Below are 27373 nucleotides of genomic sequence, written 5' to 3'. Positions count from 1 at the left end.
GGTGGCAATTCATTGTAAAAATGCTGCTGTAAAATGGTGATGATCTGTACAGTTTAGAAGAATTTAGTTTTATTAAGTCTTCTACTTGGTTCCTATGACTAGGAACCCCAGAGAAAATACAACTAAAGAAATCAATACCAATAGAAAATACATTAATTTGGTTACAGGTATAGTTTAAAAGCAGAAAACAAATGATGCACAGCAGAAATAAGAAATAATGTCACTATGGTGTTTGATCAGCAGTATAGGAACTGACTTTGAGGAACTGATAATTTACTGTCCAAAGATTAGGCAGTGAAATAAATCAATATGTGGGAAAAATGGAAGGGGGAAGAGTGGTAGTAAATATCAGAATAAATCTGAATTTTCTAAGTTCATTAGGAAGGAAAAGGACTACTGTGAAACTACGACCACCATGAACTGTTGTGGTTTAATCTATAAAAATGTAAAACTCGAAACTTACAGAAAACTCAAGTATAAAATGTTTAATAAACTGGCTTTCTGTTATCTCAAATGTTCACTTATAATTGAAGTTAATTTCTTAACTCTTTATGAATATAATGTATGAAATTCAGAAGACAAGTGTTTTATACTATGCATTAAGTTGCTATTTAGAAAATTCTTTTTAGGATTTTATATTTTAAAAAGTGCATAAGAATATGAGAGGCTTATCAAAAATTTTCAAAACTCAGTATATTTTCCTCATCTCCAGTAATCTAGAAACCTATTAAAACAATCTGCATCAAATCTGAAACTGTCTTTAATAAGATAAAAACACCAAATATCTATTTAAAATTCATTTTGAAAATGTAGTCTCAGATAATTCAAAAGTACTGACCATTGGTTTTATCCAGAACACTGAGTTCTAAATGAACAAAATTTATATATAGTTTTCTAGTTTTTGAGAAGCACTTTTTGTTTCATTAGAAAAGTTACCTCCAATGGACTATATTAATAGAGAAATAGCACAATTCTTACTCAGTACCTAAATTTTCTTAGGCAGAGATTCGAATTTTTTCCCCACAGTTTATGTACTGGTCTATGGCACTTAGTAACAGCACCACTCTTGGGCTGATACTATTATGGATTTTGTTTAAATTTTGACGGGAAGAAAATAAACACATCCCACAGGTCATAAGTGGATCATAAACTGATAGATTCTACTTCAGTAAGTGAAAGGCAATTCTAAAATGAAAATAAATATGGAATTAAGGCAGCTCTAAAAGATAGTAAAACTTATCCACCCCAAATAGTGCTACTGTAGTATAATTCATTCCTTTAAAAGCTATGTGTATAATGTAGACATAAAAGCCAAATATCAAAATAAGCATTGCACAGTTATGATGCAGCATCAGGTGCTTTTACTTCAGTGAATGAAAACTAATGGCCACAACTCAAATGAAGGGTTAATTTAATATGAATATATGCACCTTACCAGAGATGTTTATGTTTACTACCAGAGACGATTTAGCAATTCCATATTCCTCACAAAGTCAGTATAATTGTTGTAAAAAAATCAACTGTGGTTCTGAATACCCGTTCACAGTTGACCTCAACAATGTATCTGATGTAGGAGACTGATTATCTGTGACAGGCAGAAGCATGTGGTGGTCCTCAGTCCCAAGTGGAAGAGTTAGGGGTAAAGTCATATCAGAAGGCTTCACATCCAAAGTTTCTGATAAAGGACTTTTTTGTATGGAATCTTGTTCACTCAAGGGATGATCTTCTATACTGGAATCTAGAATTTTATCTGTACCTGAAATGGAAGGTAAAAAAACTCACCATCTTTAAAAACAAAACAAAAACCATGAGGAAGACTCAATCTATTTACCACCCCCAGAACTTGCATTTCAGCCCCACACCTTTAGTCACATTGTTTCTTTTTTGCTGATTTGCCCTTAGCATTATCTATACAAATCCATTATGGGCCTCAAGATTAGGTTTAAGCACCATTATAAAAATGGACTTAATTGTGCTAGACTAGGGTAAGCTGTTTCCTATCTACTTTATCACTCATTTGTCAGTTTTTCATATACCACCTTGTGACATCTATCTTACTGGCATATAACATTCTACTTAGGTGTGCCTTGAATGCTCAACAGACTATAAATTCCTTCAAAGTAAATGTCTAATTATACTTCTCTAATTCCTTCAAAGTACCTTATAGTGCTACACACATAGTAAGTACCCAGTTTATTCACTGAATGTATTAATGAGTAGTTCATATTATTCTGTAAGTTCAAGTTCAGAGGTATGGCACTTTCATTTATTTTCAGAAGTAAGAAAATTCTGTGTTACTCAAGGGAGTAATTACCCCACTGACTAAAGATATATTTTTCCCTTCAGATTTTCCACTAGCTTTACCACGTTCTTCTCAAAGTACTGACATGATTTCAATCTCACTAACCTTGTTAGACAAAATTGCGTATTTGCTTTTTTAAAGTTATGATTCTGTTTTTGCCAGACTATTCTTCAGTTCAGCCAGCCAAGAATACAACCTACGCTCTCTTGTTGCGATGACTCTCTTCACAATATTCTCTCTGCCTGGGATGAACATTCCCTTTCCCATCTCGACCCTTTGAACTCTTCTTCACCTTTCAGTTTCCCCAGAATTAAGCCTTTCCAATACTCACCTCAGAAGGACTTAACCTCTTCTTCAGTATTCTTGCATCTCTATTATATCCTGTATTTTGTGTTGTAATCAGTTATTTATTTAGATTTCTGGTCTCCCACACCAGATGGTAAGCTCTTTGAGGACTAGGACTATGCCTTGTTCAACTTCATATACCCTGCATAGTTATGTGTACTTTAGAGGTATTTAATAAATGCCTGTTGAATTAATAACTCACTGAAGTTTTCAGACATTACTACCTCAATCCTTATGATGTTTATATTTACTATCAAAGACTTACTATCATCTCTACACAGTGAAGAAGACTAGCGTTTTGTTTCTAATCATGACAGAATGGTAAGCACAGTGAAACTTTCTCAAGGATTCATTTTAAATAAGAGACTAAAATTTTTGTAGTCTGGCTTTCCATTTCATGCATCATAACAATTTGGGGATACCTGTTTCCCTATTTCCTCTTATACCTTTTTGGACTAGCGTTCATGATGCTCCTTTCTTCGCATAACTACAGTAGACCCCAGTTAACCTAGATTGTAGTATGGGAAAGAGTGATATATAGTTGTTTATGTATTCTCTCATTCTTGCAATTGTTCATATACCAGGTTTTTATTTATTTATTTATTAACATCTTTATTGGAGTTTAATTGCTTTACATTCATATATCAGGTTTTTAAAGGAGGAAGTTATTTCAAGCAACGTTTATTACAAGGTCAATATGGAAAGAAATTCAGAGTGAACTCATCGGCACATTATAAAGCTACCTTCCTCATATGTGTGCACCTAATTTTATTTTATTTTATTTTATTTTATTATTTTTCTGGCGGTACACGGGCCTCTCACTGTTGTGGCCTCTCCTGCTGCAGAGCACAGGCTCCGGATGCACAGGCTCAGTGGCCATGGCTCACGGGCCCAGCCGCTCCGCGGCATGTGGGATCTTCCTGGACTGGGGCACGAACCTGTGTCCCCTGCATCAGCAGGCGGACTCTCAACCACTGCGCCACCAGGGAAGCCCTGTGCACCTAATTTTTAAAAATATATATCTAATATAAACTGTTACAATGTGTATCTCAACATTTTAAGGAATAGTACAAATATGAGAGCACAAAATTTTTAAAAAACAGAAGCATTTACCAGAATGGACTTTCGTTTTGTGCTTCTTTAAATTTTTAATATCTGTGTAAGAATTTCCACATAATTCACAGATAAATGGTCTTTCTCCTGAAAAACAAGTTAAAAAATTAAAATCTCAGTATTTCAGAAGCTACTAAGGCAAAAATATCAATGTTCACAAACACAATGCAAACATTATATTGTTTAAATTTAGTTTCAAATTACCATTTTAATCTCTTGGTTCTAATATAGTGAAATGAAAACTTCTATACACATAGGCACTCCTTTCCTTTATAATACAAAGTGTACCTATTTCAAGGAAAAATTGAGCATTTTCACTAACAGAACCTTCAAACTAAAAAAAACTTACTTTTTTATCTCTATCAGACATTAGTGAGTGCCAATTATATGCCAGACTCTGGCTAAGAGATGTAGCTGGGGGAAAATGCGTAATTATGCTTTCTGCTCTCAGGTAGCTTATAAATTAGAAAATCCTTTAAAAATACTCACAGAATAAAAATACTACAAAATTATAATTCTTTTGAAATAAGAACTGTTCATTGCTTTATAATGCAAAGTAAGGAACATGAGGATATAGAAGTTGCCAATAAACTTATTAACTGTTTACTAGGTGCTCACACTATACTAGGTAGGAATTACAAGAAATAACTTTTAGAAAGAAAAAGAACAGTACATTTTCAAAGTGGTGTTCTTTGTTTTAAAAATTTTTGTGTATTTCATATTTTCTTCGTACTACTTACATTAACTACCTTTTACAATAAACATGTCAATATTAAAATATATTCCTAAAACGTGCATACTGAACATTGTTTAATAAGAAAATCTGATATTATCTTGGTATTATCTATTCCTTTTCATTTTTTGGTATTATCTGTGTAATTTTATCCAAATCATTTAAAAACCATTGATTATCTGGCACACTTCTTAGAAAATCTACACAATTCTTGACCAAATTTAATCCATAATCCAAACAACTAAAAAAACAAAAATAAACAAATAAAAAGTTGATATTCATACATTAAAATATAGCTACAGTTAAGAGTATGATGAGATACCATATAGTCCATAATGGTTTAAAGTCAAGGTTTACATAAAAAGAAATTAGAGAGAACAAAAAATAATACGTTCTCCCTAAACACAGACCTGTATGGGATCGAAAGTGTTTGTTGAGCTCTCCTGAGGAAATAAAACTTTTCCCACAAATACCACATATGTATGGTTTTTCACCTAGATGGAAAATAAAAGATAGCGAAGTGGTGTACTATACCAATATAATATTTATCAATTACAATAATCTAAAGTAAGCTGTTCTAAAATATTATTAAAATTAAAACCTCTTTGTATTGTATTTCAGAGGTATTTTCAGTGTGATCCAACTTAAATGAACATTAGTAATTACTTTACACTGTTCATGTAACCTGATGCTTTTCATATAATAAAACTTTCTCCAAATATCCTTCTAGTAGACTAGAGGTGGACAAGAAGTCTGATTTTTATATAATTAAAAACATGAAAATTCATTAATCCATATTTCAATTTTTGCTATCTATAAGATTATTAAAGGGGAATAAAATCATTTAGGAAAGATCTATTAAAAAATTAGCCTACAAAAAAATGAAAATTTTTGAACAACAGATTTTGCTTCAAAATTGATACTTTGGGTTTGAAGTATCTATTTAATTTGCAAATCTTACAATGTCTGTGTAGAAAAAGTCCTAAGAAGTTATTAAATCAATGTTCTACCCAAACTCACCCCAACCCCTTAACTTTACAGTTTTATCCAAGGGAAATGAAGCTTCAAGACCCTAAGGAGTTCTTCTAAGGTCATAAAAAATGTCTTATTAACTCAAGTTTATATATTGTCAAAATTATCTGATTTTAATGTATATAAGTTACATGATAAAAAATTTCACCCACTGTGTATTATTCTAGAAAATAAGTCTGCTTTTACATCTAATATTTATGTGAAAATCAGAAACACAAAAAGCTTCAAGAAGCACAGACACAACAGATATATAACTACAAAGCCTTAACCTACTTTTTGTAAAGGCTCAATTTCCCTTTTTCTTTTATTTACAACTTTCCTTATTTTAAGCCATCCCTGTGTCAAATCCTTACCGGTATGTTTTCGAGAATGAGTAATAAGAGAACTAGAGACAGCAAATGCCTTCCCACAGGTGTCACACACATAAGGCTTTTCTCCCGTATGCCTTCGAACATGATAGGTCAATGTGCTGGCTTGGGCAAATCGCTGTCCGCACCTATCACATACATATGGCTTCTCTCCACTATGCTTCCTATTAGTAAATAAATATAAAGATACATGTTGGCAAGTAAAACAATCTAAGGATAACGCCACACAGCAAACATTTTTCATACAATTCTTCGTGCAGTATCTTATTTCATTTCATCTTAACAGATCAACAATATGTATTTAAAATCAACAGTTTTCAATGTATACTGTCAAGAATGAATGTTTTGGTTTTCAAAACATTAGTTCTGAGACTAGTTCAAAGTTTTGCCATCAGCCTTATGTGGTAGTCAAGTGTGCCCAGAATGCTGCAGGCAATTATTTTTGTCTGTCCATTCACTCACTCTTCAAAACTCTTCCCTCAAACCTTCAGCACATCCTCACCCATCCTCACTCTCAGCTGATGTCCTTGCTTCCTGTTTCACCGAGAAAAACTTAAGCAATCAGAAGTAAATTTCTACCACACAAATCTCCACCTATAGGCATCTGTATCTATAGAGTTTGCTTTTCTTAACTCTAATATGAGAATGACAGTTCTTCTGAATCCAAGTACTCCAGTTTATATATTTAAGATACTATCCTCCTTGCCTACTCAATGATCACTCTTGCAATTTCCTCCATCCTATATCATCTAGTTTCACCACCCCTTTGGATCGTAGCATACTAATATACTGATATATCTCCCATCTTAAAAAAAAAAAAAAAGACCCCTGACCTTACTTGCTCCTCTATTTTCTGTTCCCCTTTAGTAAAATCTTGAGTCTCCAATGGTTCTACTTTCATTTCTTCTCTACTAGCCTCTGCTAACACTGCTTTTGTCAAAACCACTGCTAACCTCTCACTTTGCCAAATCCAAGTCAATTCTCACTCTTAATCTCCCTATCAGCAGAATTTGACACAATGATTACTCCCTCTGAAATCATTTCCTCCACCTGAATTCCAAGACAGCCCAATCTTCTGGTTTGCCCCTATATTGGTTGTTCCTTCCTAGTCACTTATAATGACTTGCCCGTCTCCCAGAACTCTTAGTGTGCCTTATGACTCCATCCTTTGATCTCTTTTTTATCCATCTTCATTCTCTTGGTGATCTCATCTAATGTTATGACTTTAAATACTATCTACTCAAACCATCCCCCTGACTTCCAGACTTAGATAACCAACTATCTAATGCACGTTTCCATTCAGGTGTCTAATAGTCATCTCAAATTTAACATGATCAGAACTCTACTCCTGAACTCCTGTACTCCTACTTAAACTGCTTTGTCCACAAATCTCCACTTCAGTTAATGGTAATTCTATCTTTTCAGATGCTCAGGCTCAAAACCTGAGAATCATTTTCAATTCTACTCTTCTTTTTTTCTTTCATACCCCACATCCAATGTGCAGCAAATTCTGTTTGTTGTACCTTTAAAATACATCCAGAATCTGACTACCACTTATCTCTTCCACTGCTATCTCTCTGACCTGAACCACTGTCACTCTTACTTGGGTTTTATCTATAGCTTCCTAACTGGTAGCTTTGCTTCCACTCTTGCAATCCTACAATCTTTTGCTTAACATAGCATCCATAGTGATCTTCTTACAATGCAAGCAAGATTACGTCACTTACTTCTCATTCTCAAGAGTAAAAGCTTTATAATGACCTACAAAACCTTCACCATGTGGACACCCTAACACCATTCTGATCTTATTCCCTCGCTCACTTATTCCCCTCCAGGCACCATGGCTCCCTTGCGGTTCCTTCACTGTACTAAGAATACTGTGTGGTGGTACCACAATTAGAACTCTACTGTCCTGAATTCTCATACAATAGTCTATTTAAGGCTATAGTGAATGACAGACTCAAAGATCAAACATCTGTTTTTTTGTTTTTATTTTTACCTTGCATGAATCTTGAGATTGCTAGAAGTTGCAAATTGTAAATTGCATACGTCACATTTATAGGGTTTTTCCTCACCATGATGCATGCGACTATGGAAGACTAGCTGGCATTTCTGAGCAAATCCTTTATCACACAATTCACATTTGTATGGCTTCTCACCTAAAAGAAAAGTAAATAAAATTTATATTTAGAAGGAAATATTGTTTTAGTTGCTTAAGCCATACAAGCTTTCAAAAGAGTTCATCAACAGTATTCAGAAAATATTAACTCTAGAAGTAAAAAAGCAAATAGGATATTTTTCCAGATTGATTACTGAAACCACCAGTAGAGTTAAAAGAAATTAGTGTTTCTTAGTCCATAATAGTGAAGAGTGATCAATGAGAGAAATACATAATGTATCTTAAAAAGCACAAATCTAAGTGTACCAATAAAGGTAAATATAGAGGCTGAGGAAGGAACGTATATATAATTTATGTTCAGAAGTTCGACAAAGAAGCAGGTGGTGAGATGTGTTGGTAAAATCTGAGAATCGGCCTGAGTTGTAATTACTTTTTATCAGTTTTAATATATTGTCTGTTAAATATTTAGCTAGGTAGAACTAAATTTATGCTTATTTTAATTGTGAGGGAAAATGGTTTAAAGAGTTCACACACTGGGACTTCAGAGTATCAGTTACAACAAAACAAATAGCCATTAAATACTTGGTCACAATTACAAAGACATTTTCAAGTCTAACATGCTCAATACTTTTATGAATACAAGTATATACCAAATTTTGGTCACAAACAGTCAACACTGTATGTTAATATGTTTATAAAAATACTATTTCGGTCACAATATAAAAACAATTATACTTTCCACAAACCAGTCTTACCTGTATGAGTTCTTACATGCGTTTTCAGCTGGTTACATTGGGTAAATGCCTTTCCACACAAGTGGCAGACATAAGGTTTGACTCCTTTATGTATTCTCATGTGCCTTCGCAAGCTGCTGGCTTCTGAAAACACTTTCCCACACGTGTTACACATTGGTTTGGCCTTGGAATACCTCTGATCCAGCTCTTCCCCGGAGCTCTCCAGCTCGTAAGAGTTCTTGACACTGGCTATATTAGACATAGAGTGTTCTTTCAGAGCACAGTTTGGCTGTGATTTTCCACGTTTCCGTTTCACTGTAACAGTTTGCACAATATCTTGTGCTGGAAAAGTATTTTCCACAACTGATGTCAACTCAAGTTCTGAATTATTTCTTTGTGCAACTTGTTCTATTACAGGTGTGGACAATTTATTTGCATCTAGATATACTTCAACAGATGCATTCTCTAAAATGTCACTGGGATATTGCACTGTTTTATTCTGCCCTGTCTTCTGGGAGTTGAAGGCCTTCTTCTTCTTTTTAGTTTGAGATGACTTCTTTGCTAAAGCCCCTTGTTTAGGATTTGCCTGAACTAAATCTGTAGACCCTTCTGATTTCTCCCGACTGTTATAATCTCGTAGAGTAAGGAGACAAGTCTGTTGATTCAATTCAATGTTTCCGGTAATACTAGATATCTCTGTAGAAGAGGGATTAGCAATAAAAGCAAAATCTTCCATCTTTATTTTACATTTAGTGACCACCTCTTCCACTTTGAGATAGTCAGCAGCCTGATGGATTTCTTTAACATTCCAACTGTAAGGAAACAAGGCTAAATGACAATGTTCTGATCAAAGAAAAAACATTTTTGAAACAGAGCTACACAAATATTTGTCTTTTAAAGACCTAATGAAGTAAAATGATACAAAAGGCCTAACAGAACAAATTTATAAAAAATTTATTCACTCAGAATGTTTAGGCAAAAATCTCCAGTTTTACAGAACTTGAAAAGATGAAAAGTAATGGATTATTCATATGTACAACCATGGAAAAACAAAATGTTAAAATTTCTACTTGTTAAGAAAACAGCTGGAACACGAAAGTGGCTGTTAGCAACTTACTGCCTCCTCCCATTTCTCCTGAGGCCTCTTCAGATACCAACCAACTTTTCTGGACTGACAACAAGAAGAGTCTAAAGAAATTATTATCTTCCTCTGCTCCCCTGTGAGGGACTTCAACTGCACTTCTCAAACTTTCCTGTGCATGTGAATCACCCAAGGATTTGTTAAATGTAGATTCTGATTCAGTAGGTCTGCTTTGGGGCCTGAGCATCTGCATTTCTAACATACGCCCTGGTGATGCCAATGCTGCTGGTTCATGGATCACATCTGGAAGAACAAGGTTTTAGAATGCACTAAGCTCTCTCTAGCAACCTTCCCAGCTTTTCTGTGTGTGATCCCCAACCCAAATTAGCTGGAGAGTTTGTCATATTAGAGTTATGTAGAAAAAATTAATGTTCAACATTCCAATCAATATTTACTGAGCATTTCACTTTATAAAATGCTTAATCTGCCGACTCAGGAGCCCGCGGTGCAGGGTGGGGTAGGGTGGGCAGCTGCCCATTAGACCAGCAGAGCAGGACTGCATGGGTGCGGCCCTCCCTCCCATGCCCTTCTGTTCAGATACCCAAGTGGCCCATGTGCACCCCTGGGATCACATGGCCGAACACAGGACCCCAGAGGTTTCCAGAGTCTTTGCCTACCGGGGGGCTGGGGCGGCCCTGCTGGCCCATCTCTGAGCAGAGCATCCCCAGATGGGGCAGAGCTGCATATGGCTGGGCTAGACAGGGAGGGGTGGGGCAGTGGGCTCTGGGAGGGGCTGATGGTAGCAGATAGGGTGTTGCTGCCTGCCTGCAGGTGGGGAGCACCCTGACTGAGTGGGTGGCGAAGGTTTGGTAACCAGGCCCAGACCCCCAGCTCCTTTGGTTATAGGCTGACATCAGAGTAGTGGCTCATGGGAAGTGGTTAGCTGGAAGGTCTGAGGCCTGGCTCACAGAGTCAGGGAGGAGCTGGGAGAAGGGGACAGTACCGTGAAGGCAGATAAGGGGCAGAAGCCTCAGGTTTATGCCCCCCACTACCCTGGTGTTTTCCAAGCCAAAGCCTGCAGCTTACTTTTTAAAAAAAATTTTTAAAAAGAAAAGCAATTTATAAAAGCAAAAAATTAAAAATCTCCTTATTGTTCAATCTTTTATGTATTGTTATATGTATTGAATAAAATGTGAAAAGAAAAAAAAATTTACTGAGCATTTACCATGCGTGGTACTGAGAGCGATATTAAGAAATATCAAATAGTCTCTGCCCTCCAGAAGTTTACAATGTAGTGAAAGGCTGGCTGTTCAGTTACGCTAGCAATGGCTCTGGATTACTAGCTGAATTAATTAGAATAAATCAGCATCTTTGGGTGCTTCAATTTTCTTAGCTGTAAACTCAGAGCTGAGTTGGTATTAACACTAAAAATATACGCTTTTAATCATCTGACGATGGATACATACATAAACATACACATACACACACACACACCCTCAAGTAAACTTCCTACTTGTCATTTTCCCCAGATATTATTTAATTCTTCAGAAAATTGAGTAGATTTATAGGCTAGTTTGGAAACCTGTTTGTAAACTGACTCCCTTAGCTAAGAAAACATTACTTAAAATAGTTTTTTCTGGGGCTTCCCTGGTGGCGCAGTGGTTGAGAGTCCGCCTGCCGATACAGGGGACACGGGTTCGTGCCCCGGTCCGGGAAGATCCCACATGCCACGGAGCGGCTGGGCCCGTGAGCCATGGCCACTGAGCCTGCATGTCCGGAGCCTGTGCTCCGCAATGGGAGAGGCCACAGCAGTGAGAGGCCCGCGTACCGCAAAAAAAAAAAAAAAAAAAGTCTTTTCTTAGGGCCTTTGGCTATAATTCTGGAGCAAATAACGAATGATCTTTGTAATCAAGTTAACTCCCTGTTTGCAAAGATATAGCATGAATGCCCCAAACATAAATACAATCTTATTCATCTTCCATACAAAATGCTTTTTCCTTGTATATAGCACTGTCACTCTCTAAAAACATTACGTTTCTTAAGCATTTTTATTGATTCTGTTACACAGTCTATTATTAAATTACAATAAATGAGAGATACTATTAGAATGAAAACCAAATTTACTCCATCACTTATTATACTTAGGTCTCAAATTATAATTGTGCTTAGTGCTTCATAAAATGAATCACCAACAAGGTGAGATAGCCTTTAAGACCAATACAAACTAGTACTGAGTCACACACTAACTGTTCAGTACTGAAACAGTAATTCATACAAATTATCTATTTCACAGATAGCCTATCTCAGTTACAATTAAGAGAATCAGAATTTGTTTATGTCAATAACTGATCTGCTTTTGTTTATAAGCATGAAGTTAAAGTGCCTGCAAACTTGCTTTCACTTTTTGAATAGTCACTGAAAGTCATTTAATTACATATTGCCAGGTATATGGCTAACTGCTTTATGAGTAATTATAATCCCCATTTTACATACAAATGAAGGATCAGAGGTCCAAAGAAGTTAAGTAACTTGTCCAAGATCTCAGAGTGTTAGAACTAAGATTTGACCAAGGTAATCTAGCTCCTGAGTCCACTTAATTCTTTATTATTCTGTTTTCTTAATCACTAAGTTGTACAGACTTTCTATTTTTGGTATATGTCTTCTCTTACATTTGTGTCTGAGCTCAAACAATTGGCTCCCCAGCTCCCCAGGAAAGACATGTATCAAAAAAGACTGAGCCAGGGACTTCCCTGGCAGTCCAGTGGTTAAGACTTCACCTTCTACTGGCACAAAAACAGAAAGATAGATCAATGGAACAGGATAGAAAGCCCAGAGATAAACCCACGCACATATGGTCACCTTATCTTTGATAAAGGAGGCAAGAATATACAATGGAGAAAAGACAGCCTCTTCAGTAAGTGGTGCTGGGAAAACTGGACAGGTACATGTAAAAGTATGAGATTAGATCACTCCCTAACACCATACACAAAAATAAGCTCAAAATGGATTAAAGACCTAAATGTAAGGCCAGAAACTATCAAACTCTTAGAGGAAAACATAGGCAGAACACTCTATGACATAAATCACAGCAAGATCCTTTTTGACCCACCTCCTAGAGAAATGGAAATAAAAACAAAAATAAACAAATGGGACCTAATGAAACTTCAAAGCTTTTGCACAGCAAAGGAAACCATAAACAAGACGAAAAGACAACCCTCAGAATGGGAGAAAATATTTGCAAATGAAGCAACTGACAAAGGATTAATCTCCAAAATCTATAAGCAGCTCATGCAGCTCAATATCAAAAAAACAAACAACCCAATCCAAAAATGGGCAGAAGACCTAAATAGACATTTCTCCAAAGAAGATATACAGACTGCCAACAAACACATGAAAGGATGCTCAACATCACTAATCATTAGAGAAATGCAAATCAAAACTACAATGAGATATCATCTCACACCAGTCAGAATGGCCATCATCAAAAAATCTAGAAACAATAAATGCTGGAGAGGGTGTGGAGAAAAGGGAACACTCTTGCACTGCTGGTGGGAATGTGAATTGGTACAGCCACTATGGAGAACAGTATGGAGGTTCCTTAAAAAACTGAAAATAGAGCTACTATATGACCGAGCAATCCCACTACTGGGCATATACCCTGAGAAAACCATAATTCAAAAAGAGTCATGTACCAAAATGTTCATTGCAGCTCTATTTACAATAGCCCGGAGATGGAAACAACCTAAGTGTCCATCATCGGATGAATGGATAAAGAAGATGTGGCACATATATACAATGGAATATTACTCAGCCATAAAAAGAAACGAAACTGAGCTATTTGAAATGAGGTGGATAGACCTAGAGTCTGTCATACAGAGTGAAGTAAGTCAGAAAGAGAAAGGTAAATACCGTATGCTAACACATATATATGGAATCTAAGAATAAAAAATGTCATGAAGAACCTAGGGGTAAAACAGGAAGATACAGACCTACTTGAGAATGGACCTGAGGATATGGGGAGGGGGAAGGGTAAGCTGTGACAAAGCGAGAGAGAGGCATGGACATATATACACTACCAAACGTAAGGTAGATAGCTAGTGGGAAGCAGCTGCATAGCACAGGGAGATCAGCTCGGTGCTCTGTGACCCCCTGGAGGGGTGGGATAGGGAGGGTGGGAGGGAGGGAGATGCAAGAGGGAAGGGATATGGGAACAGATGTATATGTATAACTGATTCACTTTGTTATAAAGCAGAAAAAAAAAAGGAAGTGATTGAAAAAATATATATAATAAATAAATAAATACCAAAAAAAAAAAAAAAAAAGACTTCACCTTCTAATGCAGGGTGTGCGGGTTCATTTCCTGGTTGGGGAGCTAAGATCCCACGTGCCTTGGGGCCAAAAAACCAAAACAGAAAACAGAAGCAATGTTGTAACAAATTCAATAAAGACATTAAAAATGGTCCACACCAAAAAAAAAAAAAAAAAAGATTGAGCCAAACATCTGGCTCTTCTTCACATTGGTTTTTTGCATGAAGGCTCAAAGTAAGGCACTGTTCATTGTGTTCCAATCAGTTCAAGATTTTTGGTAAAGTTATTTGAGAAAGGGAAACCACTAAATTGAAGATCAACCAAAATTCACTGGTTTTGTGATTTTATATTATGTATTCTAAATTTTTAGATCAGAGGCACTTGTATAGCCAAATATTCAGTAAATTTAAATAACATCATATGACATTTTTCTATGACACTGCTTTATTCCTTTAATCAACTTACACGGAACTGACTCAAAAATTTCATTACATCAAAATTTAAAAGCAATTCCAAACAGCATGAATGTTTCCTTTTCAATAGGATTAAGGAACATCCTAATTCCAGCTTTTCAAGAAGTATATTTCCACGATAAGCTGCAGTGTAAAGAGAGCGAAGAACTTTGCTTAATGTGTACATGCATATATCTATGGAGATCATCTGGAAAACAATGAAAGAATATTTACCGAAGTGTTAAGAGTGGTTATCAGTGGGTGGCAGAATTTCAGGTGTTTCCTTTTTTGTTTTTTCCCTAATTTTTCTCCAATAAATGCGGAATTAATGGGCTTGTAGAGTAGGATAGAGAAGAGGAAATAAAGGAAGGAAAGTAATGTTCATTGGGAGGCAGTAAATCCTAAATCTTCACAGTAACAACCAATGTAGTTATTATCATCTCATTTTCACAAAGGGAGAAACTGAGGCCCAGAGAGGCTACAGCTTGCTCAGAGACATGGTGACTTGACAGGCAAGATCTAATTCTAAAGACCATAATCTTTCTATGTCAGATGATGATCTATTCATGTTTACACTTTCATAAAAGATGGAGAAAAGAAGACAGGACTAAGTTTATTGGTTTCTCTTTCCTTTTATCCCCACTACCTTTCCCCCAACAACAAGTAAACGAATTAGTATTAATCTAATTATACAGTTCATCACGTATGAAAGACACAAAATGCCTGCATTATCAGATTCCTCGGAACGTACTTCTTGTCAGTACAGTGACAGCATTAAGCATCTCAGAGAAGCATCCTTGCATCTTAGACCAGACTTAAGCATTAGCACTGATAGCTCTACCAGGCAACAGGAGTCATGGCCAATGAAGTTATTTTCCTGAATCAAGATCAGGAAGAGGTCCTGCAGGTTGCTATTTACAGCTGGAAATGGGAGCACTATTAAATGAACACAGAGATTCTTCCTTCTTTCTCCACCTATACCTCCCCACCCCTAACACCTTAAGAAGTAGGGGATAGAGAGTGAGAGAGAAGACCAGAGGAACATAAAGACCAAAAAGCAAGGGGAAATTGGAATTCAATTAAAATTCATCATATTTTGATCTTTAACTTTACATAACTGAAATCACGGGCTTTGTTTCAGTAGATAAATCAAATGTGTCAAAAACCATGCTTTAATCGTATTAACATCTGTACTTTCTGTGCTTATGAAATGTGGTCTGTTTATCTCAAATCAGAGACACTGACTTCTTTATTAAAAACAACACTGTGCACATCAATATTTGAAGACTCAGAGTTCAGGGACTAAATGGAAAAAAACTAATCTGCTTTGGCTCTAAAGACTATTGACCAGCTTTTATAAGTGGAAATAAAATGTGTACCTTACCTGTCAAGATTTAAAGTTCCTGTGTATATAAATTCCAACAGTTTCTGAAATCCATCAGCCTTCACCTGACTCTGATCAAGAAAGACATTGTTCTCTGAAGTGCTTCTGTAGATCGCACCAAAATACTCACTAAACGAGGCAAGCACATTCCTATGAGCTTTAAACTGGAATTCCCCAATTACTATGGTGCAGTCACAAAGAAAACCTGCTTCCCGTTGTTTGTTCAGTCTCTCTAAAAGGTGCTCACAGTGGTGCGAATACTGCATTTTGATATCAGAATCGAATTTTACCCTTGCTCTAAAAAACAAAAAGAAATAGTAAATCAGTAACCCTAAGTTTTCATCAAACTTTTCACCCAAGCAATTGATGAGTGAAGAGACACAAAACATGAACTAGAATAAAGTCTGTTCTCATTTTATATCCCCAGAAAATTCTTATCAAACAGTTATGGATAAAACTGCCGAAGGGATAAATGCCTTTCTAGCTTTTATTTCAGCTTGGTAAACTAACACAATCCTTTGGACACGTCAATAAATGGCGATGTGTGAAAACATTTTCCACCAAGTGGAAAAAACAAAAGCACCGCAAAATTTCACGCTTTTGCATCAGTTGAACCTTCAGACTTTCAAGCTCAGTAGGCACAGGTATATTACGAAAAAAATTAATAAACCACTAAGAAATTATTTCTTGGGACAAAGGGGAAAAGGACACGGTATGAGTTCTTCAAAACTGCTCTCAATCGCTTCTCGGCCTTTTGGCTAAGATCAAATGTAAAACTCTCAAATCACTGAAACCTGTTAGCTTCCTCGGAGCACAGTGGCTTCAAACGCAAGGTGGGCGCCCAGGGGGCGGAGAACGAGCAGGGCCAAGAGTTGTCAAAGGTTAGCTCACTCGCCCCAGGAAGCCACACCCCTCCCTACCCCGCCTCCACTCGAGGTGGCATCCGAGAGTGACTGCGAAAGCCGGTCTCTCCTGGCTTCCGCCTCCCTGCCCTTCGCCGAGCTCCCACTCCCGCGAATTCCCACAGCAGAGGTTGTGGCCAAGGCCAACACCGGGGCTGCCTCGCTCAAGCTTTCCACACTAACACCTTCACTCCGACCTGAGCGCGAACTCCAAGGAGCCTGCCCTCCAATGTCCCTGGGTCTGGAGAGAGCGGGGACAGCAGGCTGAGGGCGAAGACAGAACTCACCTATAGTAACCCAAAGGGGAACACAGTTTCTTCACTCTCTCTCCGCCATCTTGGAAGGACGTCACCGCGCCACGCTCCACCTCTCCCTTCTTCCTCCACGGCTACGTCACATCCGGCTCCGGGCATTCCGTGGCAACACCGTAGGCACTAGGATCTCGGAGGGCCGATGCCGGCCTGTGGGGAATAGTCTGGCGTACACAGACACCGCTACCTAGCATGCCAGGAGCTAGGGAGAAACAGGGAGTCTTGGATACGAGATCTAAGGTCTCGCTCACAGCGCCACGCCTGTCTTCCTCATTCTGAGCATTCTGGTTGGACGACAGTCGTCATCTCGCGCTCGGCCCGCGTTCTGGGCCGAGGCGGAACCGCGCTACACCGCGGGACTCTTTCCAGGAGCCAAATAGCGCATTGCATGCTGGGGCTTGTAGTTAGTTGCTCGTCTTCTCCCATCATGCTCCCCTTCTTTGAGGCCCCACGAGTAGGAACGGCTGCTTTGTGTACTCGGGCTCTGGGCCATGGGAATTTTTGAACTGAAACTGATCACCCCTTTTTAGTTTACGTACCCGAAAGCTCTTGGGAACCCACGAGTCTTGTTTGCATCAGCCAACTGGAGCCCAGTTTGCAGGATACCCTTACGTGGTGATTGAAGTCTGAGCTGCATGAAAGCGGAGCAAAGCAGTAGGGTACACTGGGCATGCGCATGGGGAAAGGTGGGCTTTGTACCGGAAAGGGTTCTTCTGCGTCTGGACTAGAAAAAATTTAATACAATTATTTACATCGTATTCAGATTTTGTACAGTGAGGGAAAGGGGTGCCAGTTATCTGCGTAAGATAAAAAGACGCAGAAACGGTAAGATAAGTCGTGCTGGTATGTTAGGGTGAATTCTTTCGTACTACCCGCGGACAATATAATCTAAGAAAACTGAAGCGTCAACATTTTATTTTATTTTTTTGCGGTACGCGGGCCTCTCACCACCATGGCCTCTCCCCTTGCCGAGCACAGGCCCCGGACGCGCAGGCCCAGCGGCCATAGCTCACGGGCTTAGCCGTTCCGCGACATGGGGGATCCTCCCGAAGTGGGGCACGAACCCACGTCCCTAGTATTGGCCGGCGGACTCGCGACCACTGCACCACCAAGGAAGCCCAATATTTTTTTTGTTAAAAGTTGTAACACAGGGAGTTCAGCTCGGTGCTCTGTGATGACCTAGATGGGTGGGATTGGGGGGTGGGGTGGGAGGGAGGTCCAAAGGAGGGGGGGAATATATGTATCTATCCTGATTCATGTAGCAGATTCACTTCGTTGTACTGCAGAAACTAACAAAACATTGTAAAGCAACTATACTCCACCTAAAAACAAAAAAAGTTGTGTCAGGACCACAGGAAATTTACTCGTGATTTTATATTAAAGGACAGTCTCAACTTGAATTTATTCTTTTCTTCTCTCTTGAGATTTTTTACAACTAGATTCTGTTTGCTCTCTTTGTAAATTCTTTCTTCCTGGTAAGAATAATGTTTGTGAAAAAACCCACAACCGTTAGGTTTATAAGAAAAAAAAATGAGGCTGGTTTCTTTCTTGATTTCATCTTTATGAATATAATTTTTTTTGATTCCACTTTATTTTTGTCAGAATCCTTTTCAGTAATTAATTCAGAAATATTTCTCTCTACTAGGTGTCAAACAGATACTAAGAATATGGAAAAAGCATAAAACATGGTCTCTGGCGTTTAGAGAAATCAGCAATCTCAGGGGGAAAACTAATGGAAAACCAAATGACTTGTAATACAAAGAGTGCTGGGGGCAACAGGGCTTACTTTTTACGCGGTGTTTGATTACTCTTACTAGGCTGTACATTATATTATTTTTTCAGTATCAGGTTGTGAGTTTTAAAAGCTTTTTTAAAAAGTCTGAAGCACTTCTTCCATGTGCAAGCCGTTAATAAAAAAACATTTGGTGAACAAGTAAAATAACATCCCAGTTGAAAGTTCAAATTCCCAAGGTACTGCAAATTACTATCAGGATTATGTTTTTTAAAAAGCCAACATAACCCAATCCAAAAATGGGCAGAAGATCTAAACAGACATTTCTCCAAAGAAGATATACAGATTGCCAACAAACACATGAAAGGATGCTCAACATCACTAATCATTAGAGAAATGCAAATCAAAGCTACAATGAGGTATCACCTCACACCAGTTAGAATGGTTATCATCAGAAAATCTACAAACAACAAATGCTGGAGAGGGTGTGGAGAAAAGGGAACCCTCTTTCACTGCTGGTGGGAATGTGAATTGGTACAGCCACTATGGAGAACAGTATGGAGGTTCCTTAAAAAACTGAAAATAGGGCCTCCCTGGTGGCGCAGTGGTTAAGAGTCCGCCTGCCGATGCAGGGGATACGGGTTCGTGCCCCGGTCTGGGAGGATCCCATATGCCGCGGAGCGGCTGGGCCCGTGAGCCATGGCCGCTGGGCCTGCGCATCCGGAGCCTGTGCTCCGCAACGGGAGAGGCCACAACAGTGAGAGGCCCGCATACCGCAAAAAGAAAAAAAAAAAAAAAACTGAAAATAGAGCTACCATATGACCGAGCAATCCCACTACTGGGCATATACCCTGAGAAAACCATAATTCAAAAAGAGTCATGTACCACCATGTTCATTGCAGCACTACTTACAATAGCCAGGACATCGAAGCAACCTAAGTGTCCATCATCTGATGAATGGATAAAGAAGATGTGGCACATATATACAATGGAATATTATTCAGCCATAAAAAGAAACAAAATTGAGTTATTTGCAGTGAGGTGGATGGACCTAGAGTCTGTCATACAGAGTGAAGTAAGTCAGAAAGAGAAAAACAAATACCATATGCTAACACATATATATGGCAACTAAAAAAAAAATGGTTCTGATGAACCTAGGGGCAGCACAGGAATAAACACGCAGACATAGAGAATGGACTTGAGGACACGGGGAGGGGGAAGGGTAAGCTGGGACGAATTGAGAGAGTAGCACTGATATATACGCACTCCCAAATGTAAAGTAGATAGCAAGTGGGAAGCAGCTGCATAGCACAGGGAGATCAGCTCAGTGTTTTGTGACCACCTAGAAGGGTGGGATAGGAAGGGTGGGAGGGAGACGCAAGAGGGAGGGGATATAGGGATGTACGTATGCATACAGTTGATTCACTTTATTATACAGCAGAAACTAACACAACATTGTAAAGCACTTATAGTCCAATAAAGATGTTAAAAAAATAAAATGAAAAGCAAACATACGGAGTATCACAAAACCCTGTTAAGTAAGTGGACGTAAACAGGGGAAAAAGGAGTAAATAAGTGGACGTAAACAAGGGAAAAAGGATTAAGCTGTTTCCGCCCGGTTTCGAACCGGGGACCTTTCGCGTGTTAGGCGAACGTGATAACCACTACACTACGGAAACCCGCTTGGCAGTCGTGTCTGAGAAAGTCCTTGATATCGCTGTCGTAACGTGCAATTCACAAGCACTTAAAGGTAGGGTTAGCGTAACTTTTAACAGAAAGAACAATGAACCCCCCCCCCAAATGAAAAATAACCGTATGTCCAGTTGGACAGTACTACCATTTCAAAAGTTGGAATTTGCATACACTTTTTTCAAAGCCCCTAGTTAGCAACCGGGCACCCGTTGGTTGCACTTTTTTGGGGTTTACTCTCTTCTACGGAAAAGAAGTGTTATATTAGTTTCTTTTCTTCGCGTTACTCTGTTGAGAGTCCCGGATGAGTTTCGGGGCTTTGGCGGGCTAGGAAGGGCTGGCCGCACGCGAATCCCGCAGTCCCGGCTCCCGCAGCGGGGTGCAGCTCCGCGCAGCACCAAACTCCCTAGCTGTTACTTAGCTAGCGAGAAAGCGATCCTTCCAGCCTCTGGTGGAGGGACGTGTCGTTAGCTTTTGAATTTCCTCCTCTGCTCTGTACTTGTTTTAGACGGCACTTGTTTTAAAATCTTCTACAGGGTGTGCAAAATTGAAGAGGTTAAAAAAGAAAATCAGACATCAAGATGCACTTTTTGGGCACGCAACATGCATAAATTTTTCTAAGCCTGAGCTTCATATGACCTAAGGAATATCGTTTTTCCTGCAAAGAGGCAGACACATCCTTATGCCTAAAAATCAAGAATTTTTAGGGAATGAGAATGAGCTTCCATATTACACCGGGGGCGGGGGCGTGGGGTGGGTAACCTGATGGGATTGCTTAAAAAATTTTAAAGTGAGATTATACTTGTTTGGTTTTGAGTACATTTTGCTTAGAAAACACGGGGAAAGAAACACAACAAAGTACTGCCCAGAATATATAGAAATAATAATAAAAGTATTTAAAACCCTCTTTAAGTCCTAGCACTTTTTCCCTTTCTCTTTTTACAGGTTGACGAAATTCTCTTTTTAGAAGTTCAGAAGCATGAACCGTGCCTCCCCTGCTACGACACTTTACCCTGTCAAATCTCTCCACTTTTTTCCAGTTTCGAGGGCGCATTTCAGAGCTTCCCGCAGGTCCTTGGACAGACATCTATTAACCAGAATGTAATGACGCTGAGAAATAAAACTGTTTTTATGGCTTATCGAGGTATTAGAGAAAGCCTCTTGTGAAGGGTTAGATTTGTATCTAGCTTTTTGGGAAGAAAGTCAGGTTTTCCTGATATTGGTATTCCCGGATTCCAAGGGGGTGAGGAGTGGTTCAACCCGGGTGAGACGCAATCGTGGGTGGCACTTTAGAGTGCGCCTTGCATCCATTGAGTCCCAGGCCTGGGACTCCCCCCCGCCTACCCCCCAGCCCCCGGCTCCCACCAGCCCGGCTCAGGCCCCGCGGGGCCGTGCCGGGGTCTCTATGACGCGGCGTTCCAGGTCGTCGGACCGGCACATCGCTTTCCGCGCTTCCCGCGCAGCCCGCAGCCAGGGCAGCCCGAGGGGCCGGGCGACAGGAGGCGGCGGCGGCGTGAGCTACTACCAGCTACCGGTGGTGATCGACAACGGCTCAAGAGTGATCAAGGCGGGCCTGGCTGGGTCCCGGGAGCCCCAGTTTGTCTACCAGAACTTTATAGGCCGCGCCAAAGGCCAGACCTGGAGGGCAGAGGGCACGCAGGAAGTGTGCGTGGGAGACCAAGCGCAGCAGCGGAGAAGCTCACTTTCCATCAGGTACCGCCTTCTCCCGTCCGGCAGGACCCGCGTGGAGGCAAAGTAGGGGGAGCCCAGAGGAGGGGCCCAACACTGAGAGAAAGGATAAGAAGTGAGGAACAGGAAAGTCTCTGCCAGCTATCATTATTGCAAACGCTCGAGCCGCAAATCTCTGAGGGTACCACATACCTAAAGAGTGAACATTACTTGCTCGCTGTATCTTTTTAAATGTATTCAAACGTACAAACACAGTTATCGTTCATAAAATATAAGTTCATTTAGGAATGTTAATTCAAGGTACCTTTGTCTTCTGGGCTATTTGTTTTCAACTAACTGATATTAAAACTGTGAAGATTTCCTTATTATTATTATTTTTTTAAGTCAAAAAGGGTATTCCAAAGAGGTAGGGAAGATGGAAAGCAACAAAAATTGCAGAGGAAGGTAGCTGGGCTATCTTTTGCTGGCAGTTACCATCTCTGAGAGGCTCTGGAGGGCACTGCCCATAAAGGGCTACTGGTAATAAATATGGGGATTAACCCATGTTTGAAGAGAGCAGACACTGGAAAAATTTAAAGCTGCCATTTATCTTATTGCTTTTCCTACAGCTACCCAGTGGAGCGTGGTCTCATTACTTGCTGGGGGGACATGGAGATCATGTGGAAGCATATCTATGACGATAACCTGAAGCTAAAGCCCTGTGATGGCCCAGTCTTGATTACAGAGTCAGCACTGAACCCACTGGCCAACCGGCAACGGGTCACTGAAGTGTTTTTTGAGCATCTGGAGGTTCCTGCCTTCTATATGTCCATCCAGGGTGCTAGCTCTCTTTGCTGCTGGCTTCACAACTGGCTTTGTGCTGAATTCAGGTGCTGGGGTTACCCAGTGTGTACCCATCTGTCTGCGTCATAGTGTCCAGCAGCTAGATCTGGCAGGTCTTGACCTTACCAACTACCTCACGATGCTGTTGAAGGAGCACGGCATCATGCTGCTTAGTGCTTCAGACAGAAAGATTGTCACAGACATTAAGGAAACCTATTGTTATGTGGCAATGAACTTTGAAGAGGAAAAGGCCAAGAAAGCTGATTGTATAGAGAAGGTTTACCAACTGCCTGATGGGAAGACACTCAAACTCCATGACCAGCTCTTTCATTGTCCAGAGGCCCTCTTCTCTCCAAGTCTCATGCATCTTGAGACCCCTGGCATTGATAAGATGTGCTTCAGCAGCATAATGAAATGTGATACAGATCTGAGGAATTCCTTTTTCTCCAATATTATCCTTGCTGGGGGATCAACCTCTTTCCCTGGTTTAGATAAGCGGCTAGTTAAAGATATAGCAAAGGTGGTGCCTGCCAACACCCCTGTGCGGGTTATTGCTCCCCCAGAAAGGAAAATATCAGTGTGGATGGGAGGCTCTGTTCTTGCATCCCTCTCTGCCTTCCAGGACATGTGGATCACCGCTGTAGAATTTAAAGAAGTCGGACCCAACATAGTACACCAAAGATGCTTCTGAATACAGATAAAATGGTTAGAAGAAAATGTTTTGAGTACATGTGACAGAAAACTTTGGATATTATATGTTTCTGGGAGAAAAAATATTTCAGTTATTGGAAGGTCCATGTCTCTGTTGCGTTTCTATAATGGGGGAAAATAATGATGAAGCAGTCAAATAACATATTTATTGAGTAGAACCAAACTAAATGCTAGAGGAGACATTACTCTTTTAATTTTATTTATTTGGCTGTGCCGGGTCTTAGTTGTAGCAGGTGGGCTCCTTAGTTGCAGCATGCATCTGGGATCTAGCTCCCTGACCAGGGATCGAAGCCGGGCCACCTAACATGGGAGTGTGGAATCTTAACCACTGCACCACCAGAGGAGTCCTGAGAAGATGTTATTCTTTACCTTGGAGATCTTACACTTCCTTTGGAGGGAGAGAGCAATTCGTGGTACAACATGATATGTGCCAAATGAGTGATACAGATTGAAGGTTGTTGAAGTTTATGGAAGGAAGATTGCTATAAGGGGAGATTTCATAGCAGAGGTATGCCATCATGAATGGGGTGGCATTAGGATGGGTGTGGGAGCATAATAAAAGAGGGCAGATATTCAGAAGAGCATAGTGGAAATGAGCAACAAGCTAGATATGAGAATGAACAAAGCATATTCAAGGCATGTTTAATACACTGGTTTTGTTAAAATGAAGAGCTCATATTGAGCAGACTAAGAGCAATGACTAGGAAGGTAAATTAAGGCCAGAGACTGGAAGGCTTTGTTTTATCTTTATTTTTATTTATTTATTTTTGGCTGCATTGGGTCTTTGTTGCTGTGTGTGGGCTTTCTCTAGTTGCAGTGAGTGGGGGCCACTCCTGCTGCGGCGCGCGGGCCCCTCACCTTGGTGGCCTCTCTCGCTGCTGAGCACGGGCTCCAGAGTGCAGGCTCGGTAGTTGTGGTGCACAGGCCCAGTTGCTCCGCAGCATGTGGGATCTTCCCGGACCAGGGCTCGAACCCGTGTCCCCTCGTATTGGCAGGCGGACTCCCAACCACTGTGCCACCCGGGAAGCCCGAAGGCTTTGTTTTAAATGTCCTATAGGCAAAAAGGAACCATTAAAGATTTGAAAACAGGAGACATAAGGAAATTAAGATGAATGTGGTAGTAGTTTGGAGGATAAATTGGACTGGGAAAGGCCCTGGAGATTCAGTGATCAATTAGAAAGCTGTTAGTGTAGATATAAAGTAGTAAAGTCTTATACTCAAGATTATAAGCAATAGGAATTAAAAAGAAGAAATTATGAAAAACTGACAAATCTTGGTGCCTAATTAGTTATGAAGGGGAAAGAAGGGTCTGAAATGTTGAAGGTAGCTGAGAGAATGTTGGCAGTGTTGACATAACTCAAAGTATGTAGTATCTGCTCTCTGCAAAGCACTGTGCTAAGTGCAGTAAGTGCTAAATCAGGAGTCAGATTGTGTCCTTAAGAAGCCAGCAGTCCAGTGTGAGAGGTGAAATTCATACTTTAATTACAATATAAGGTGGAAACTGATTTAGTGTTCTAAGAGAAGTATAAAATGGGACTTATAGGAGGGAAAACAACTTGAAGGCTCAGGGAAGGCTTTTGGGGGCTGGGCTTGAAGCTGAAATTTAAACCTAATACAGTGCCCATCCTTCTGAATGTAGAGGCAGTATATGTGGGTTCAGGTCCAGGTCCTGCCACCTACCAGCTGCATGATTTAAACAAATTGTTTAAATATTTTGAAGATCAATTTCCTCATTGATAAGTGGGGTTGCTAATCTTAATCTCTATCTGTCTCACAGGGTCCTTATGAAATACAAATGAGATAATGTCTCTATGGGAACTTTCACAATGTTATTTTTTGCTTATAGAATTAGACAATTTATAGGTCCAGCTCATGCTACTTCCTCCATAGTTAAAATCGATTATTTGTATCCTTCAGCACATTATATTACTTGTACTTTTATTGACCACTTAATTTATGCAGGCTTATCTTTTGGTTTGCTTGTCTTTCTGCCTTACTAGATATGTTCTTAGAGGACAGGGATTGTGGGCTTTCTCTTTTCATCTCTGTCCCCTTCCCTGATGACTTCTGTGGTGCACTCCCAGTAGATATGCAGATATATAGAATTGACCAGAAGCACACTGATGGCAGAGGGAACATTAGGGCAAAGCCTCCAAGGTGTAAAAATCATGGGCATGTACAAGCAGCAGGAAGTAATTCAGTTTGGCCTGAAGCATTTGTGAAGAGGTGCATTTCATTCTTTGACATGTGTTGATCATTTTAGTGATTGTAAGCAAAACTATTAGATTGGATAAGGTGTAGAAAATGATTATCTGAGAGCAGTTTGAATAGTCGATGCTGTACTCACTAGAGTCACAAGCACTGTAGAGAGAACTGTTGCAGGAAGGGGGACCCCTTCCAGGGCCCGAGAGTGGGCTCTTGTCTAACACTCGGAAATGAATAGTCCGAGGAGACACACATGCTGACAAAGCAAGAGGCTTTATTGGGAAGGGGCGGCGGGGCAGAGAGCAGCAGGGTGAGGGAGCCCAGGAGAACTGCTCTGCCACGTGGCTCGCAGTCTCGGGTTTTATGGTAATTGGGTTGATTTCTGGGTTGTCTCTGGCCAATCACTCTGACTCAGGATCCTTCCTGGTGGCACACGCATCACTCAGCCAAGATGGATTCTAGCGAGAAGGATTCTGGGAGGTTGGTACAACACTTGGACTGGAGTCTCCTCTCTCCTTTTGATCTTTCCCAAATTCTTCCGGTTGGTGGTAGCTTGTTAGTTCCGCATTCCTTACCAGGACCTCCTGCTTAAGATAGCTCTTGCAAGTGGTTACTATGGTACCTGGCCAGGGCAGGCGGTTTCAGTCAGTGGTTCCCCTAACAGAATGATCCCAACCCCCTCACTTTAAAATTCTTAAAGTGCTTTTTTCCTAAGAGAAATTTCGTCTAACCTGTTTAGGTACATTTATCTAATTTAAACTTCAACATCCCAGTAAAGAGGTTAAGAGATGTAAATTGAAAGTGATCTCCAAAGTAGCTTGCTAGATTAGGCAGGGGCACGGTCCTTAACTGTGGTGTCTTAGGCAGTTAACCCAACAACTAGCCTGGAATATTCTGTACAGACTCTAGCCTCTTCACTGGGGTCATAGATGATTCTTTTCAGGTAATCTAGGGAAAGGAAATAAAATGTGAAATTTCCGTTTAGTTATATTTTCCCCTATCTTAAACCATATCAAACCAATCCCCTTAACATTTTACTTTTCTTTCAGATCGCGGTGCCAATAGCGACAACTCCATGAAGTTCACCCAACTGAAGAGTTCAACTTTTAAGATTAGCCAGTTATATGAAAAACAGCATGTACCGGCTAATATAAAAACCTGCTACAATTTACGGTGCATTATTCTTTTTTAACACAATCACGACACAACATTAAAGCAAAGTCAATGACTGAAAAGCCTTTATTTCCTAATAAAAGGGAGATTCAGTCCTCAATGTTGAGATCGAGAAGGGAGTAGTTATACGTAATAAAACAACCTCTGCTCAAGAAGGGAACAGGTCAG

The 27373-nt window shown here is 39.8% G+C and overlaps 2 protein-coding genes and 1 non-coding gene across 6 annotated transcripts; 1 reads left to right on the top strand and 2 right to left on the bottom strand.

Annotated features, from left to right (window-relative positions):
• Positions 1 to 633: 633 nt before the first annotated feature.
• On the bottom strand, positions 634 to 17783 carry MYNN (myoneurin). Of its 4 annotated transcripts, XM_060099106.1 has the most exons (8): positions 17161 to 17780; positions 15972 to 16268; positions 8768 to 9558; positions 7893 to 8052; positions 5879 to 6057; positions 4904 to 4987; positions 3761 to 3847; positions 635 to 1756 (listed from the first exon to the last, which is right to left on the bottom strand). In XM_060099106.1, exons 2-8 carry the CDS (start codon positions 16235 to 16237, stop codon positions 1494 to 1496), a joined length of 1830 nt encoding a protein of 609 aa, XP_059955089.1. In that variant the 5' UTR covers positions 16238 to 16268; positions 17161 to 17780; the 3' UTR covers positions 635 to 1493. The 4 variants fall into 4 exon arrangements, with proteins under 4 accessions (XP_059955093.1, XP_059955092.1, XP_059955089.1 ...); XM_060099110.1 differs by lacking the exon at positions 15972 to 16268 and having other exon boundaries at positions 634 to 1756; XM_060099108.1 differs by lacking the exon at positions 4904 to 4987 and having other exon boundaries at positions 17161 to 17781.
• A 2739-nt stretch (positions 17784 to 20522) lies between these two features.
• TRNAV-AAC (transfer RNA valine (anticodon AAC)) lies at positions 20523 to 20595 on the bottom strand. The gene has a single exon. It is a non-coding gene; the product is annotated as a tRNA-Val (tRNA).
• Positions 20596 to 21987: 1392 nt separating this feature from the next.
• On the top strand, positions 21988 to 27150 carry ACTRT3 (actin related protein T3). Its single transcript, XM_060100021.1, is given in 4 exon segments — positions 21988 to 22318; positions 22903 to 23109; positions 23111 to 23821; positions 27082 to 27150. Coding segments are annotated over 3 exon segments (1212 nt in total). The 5' UTR covers positions 21988 to 22010; the 3' UTR covers positions 23808 to 23821; positions 27082 to 27150.
• The last annotated feature ends 223 nt before the right edge of the window (positions 27151 to 27373 follow it).

The sequence above is a fragment of the Mesoplodon densirostris genome, chromosome 5 (genome assembly GCF_025265405.1).
Source record: "Mesoplodon densirostris isolate mMesDen1 chromosome 5, mMesDen1 primary haplotype, whole genome shotgun sequence".
NCBI classification, from domain to species: domain Eukaryota; kingdom Metazoa; phylum Chordata; class Mammalia; order Artiodactyla; family Ziphiidae; genus Mesoplodon; species Mesoplodon densirostris.
This window is presented reverse-complemented; position numbering and strand designations above follow the sequence as displayed.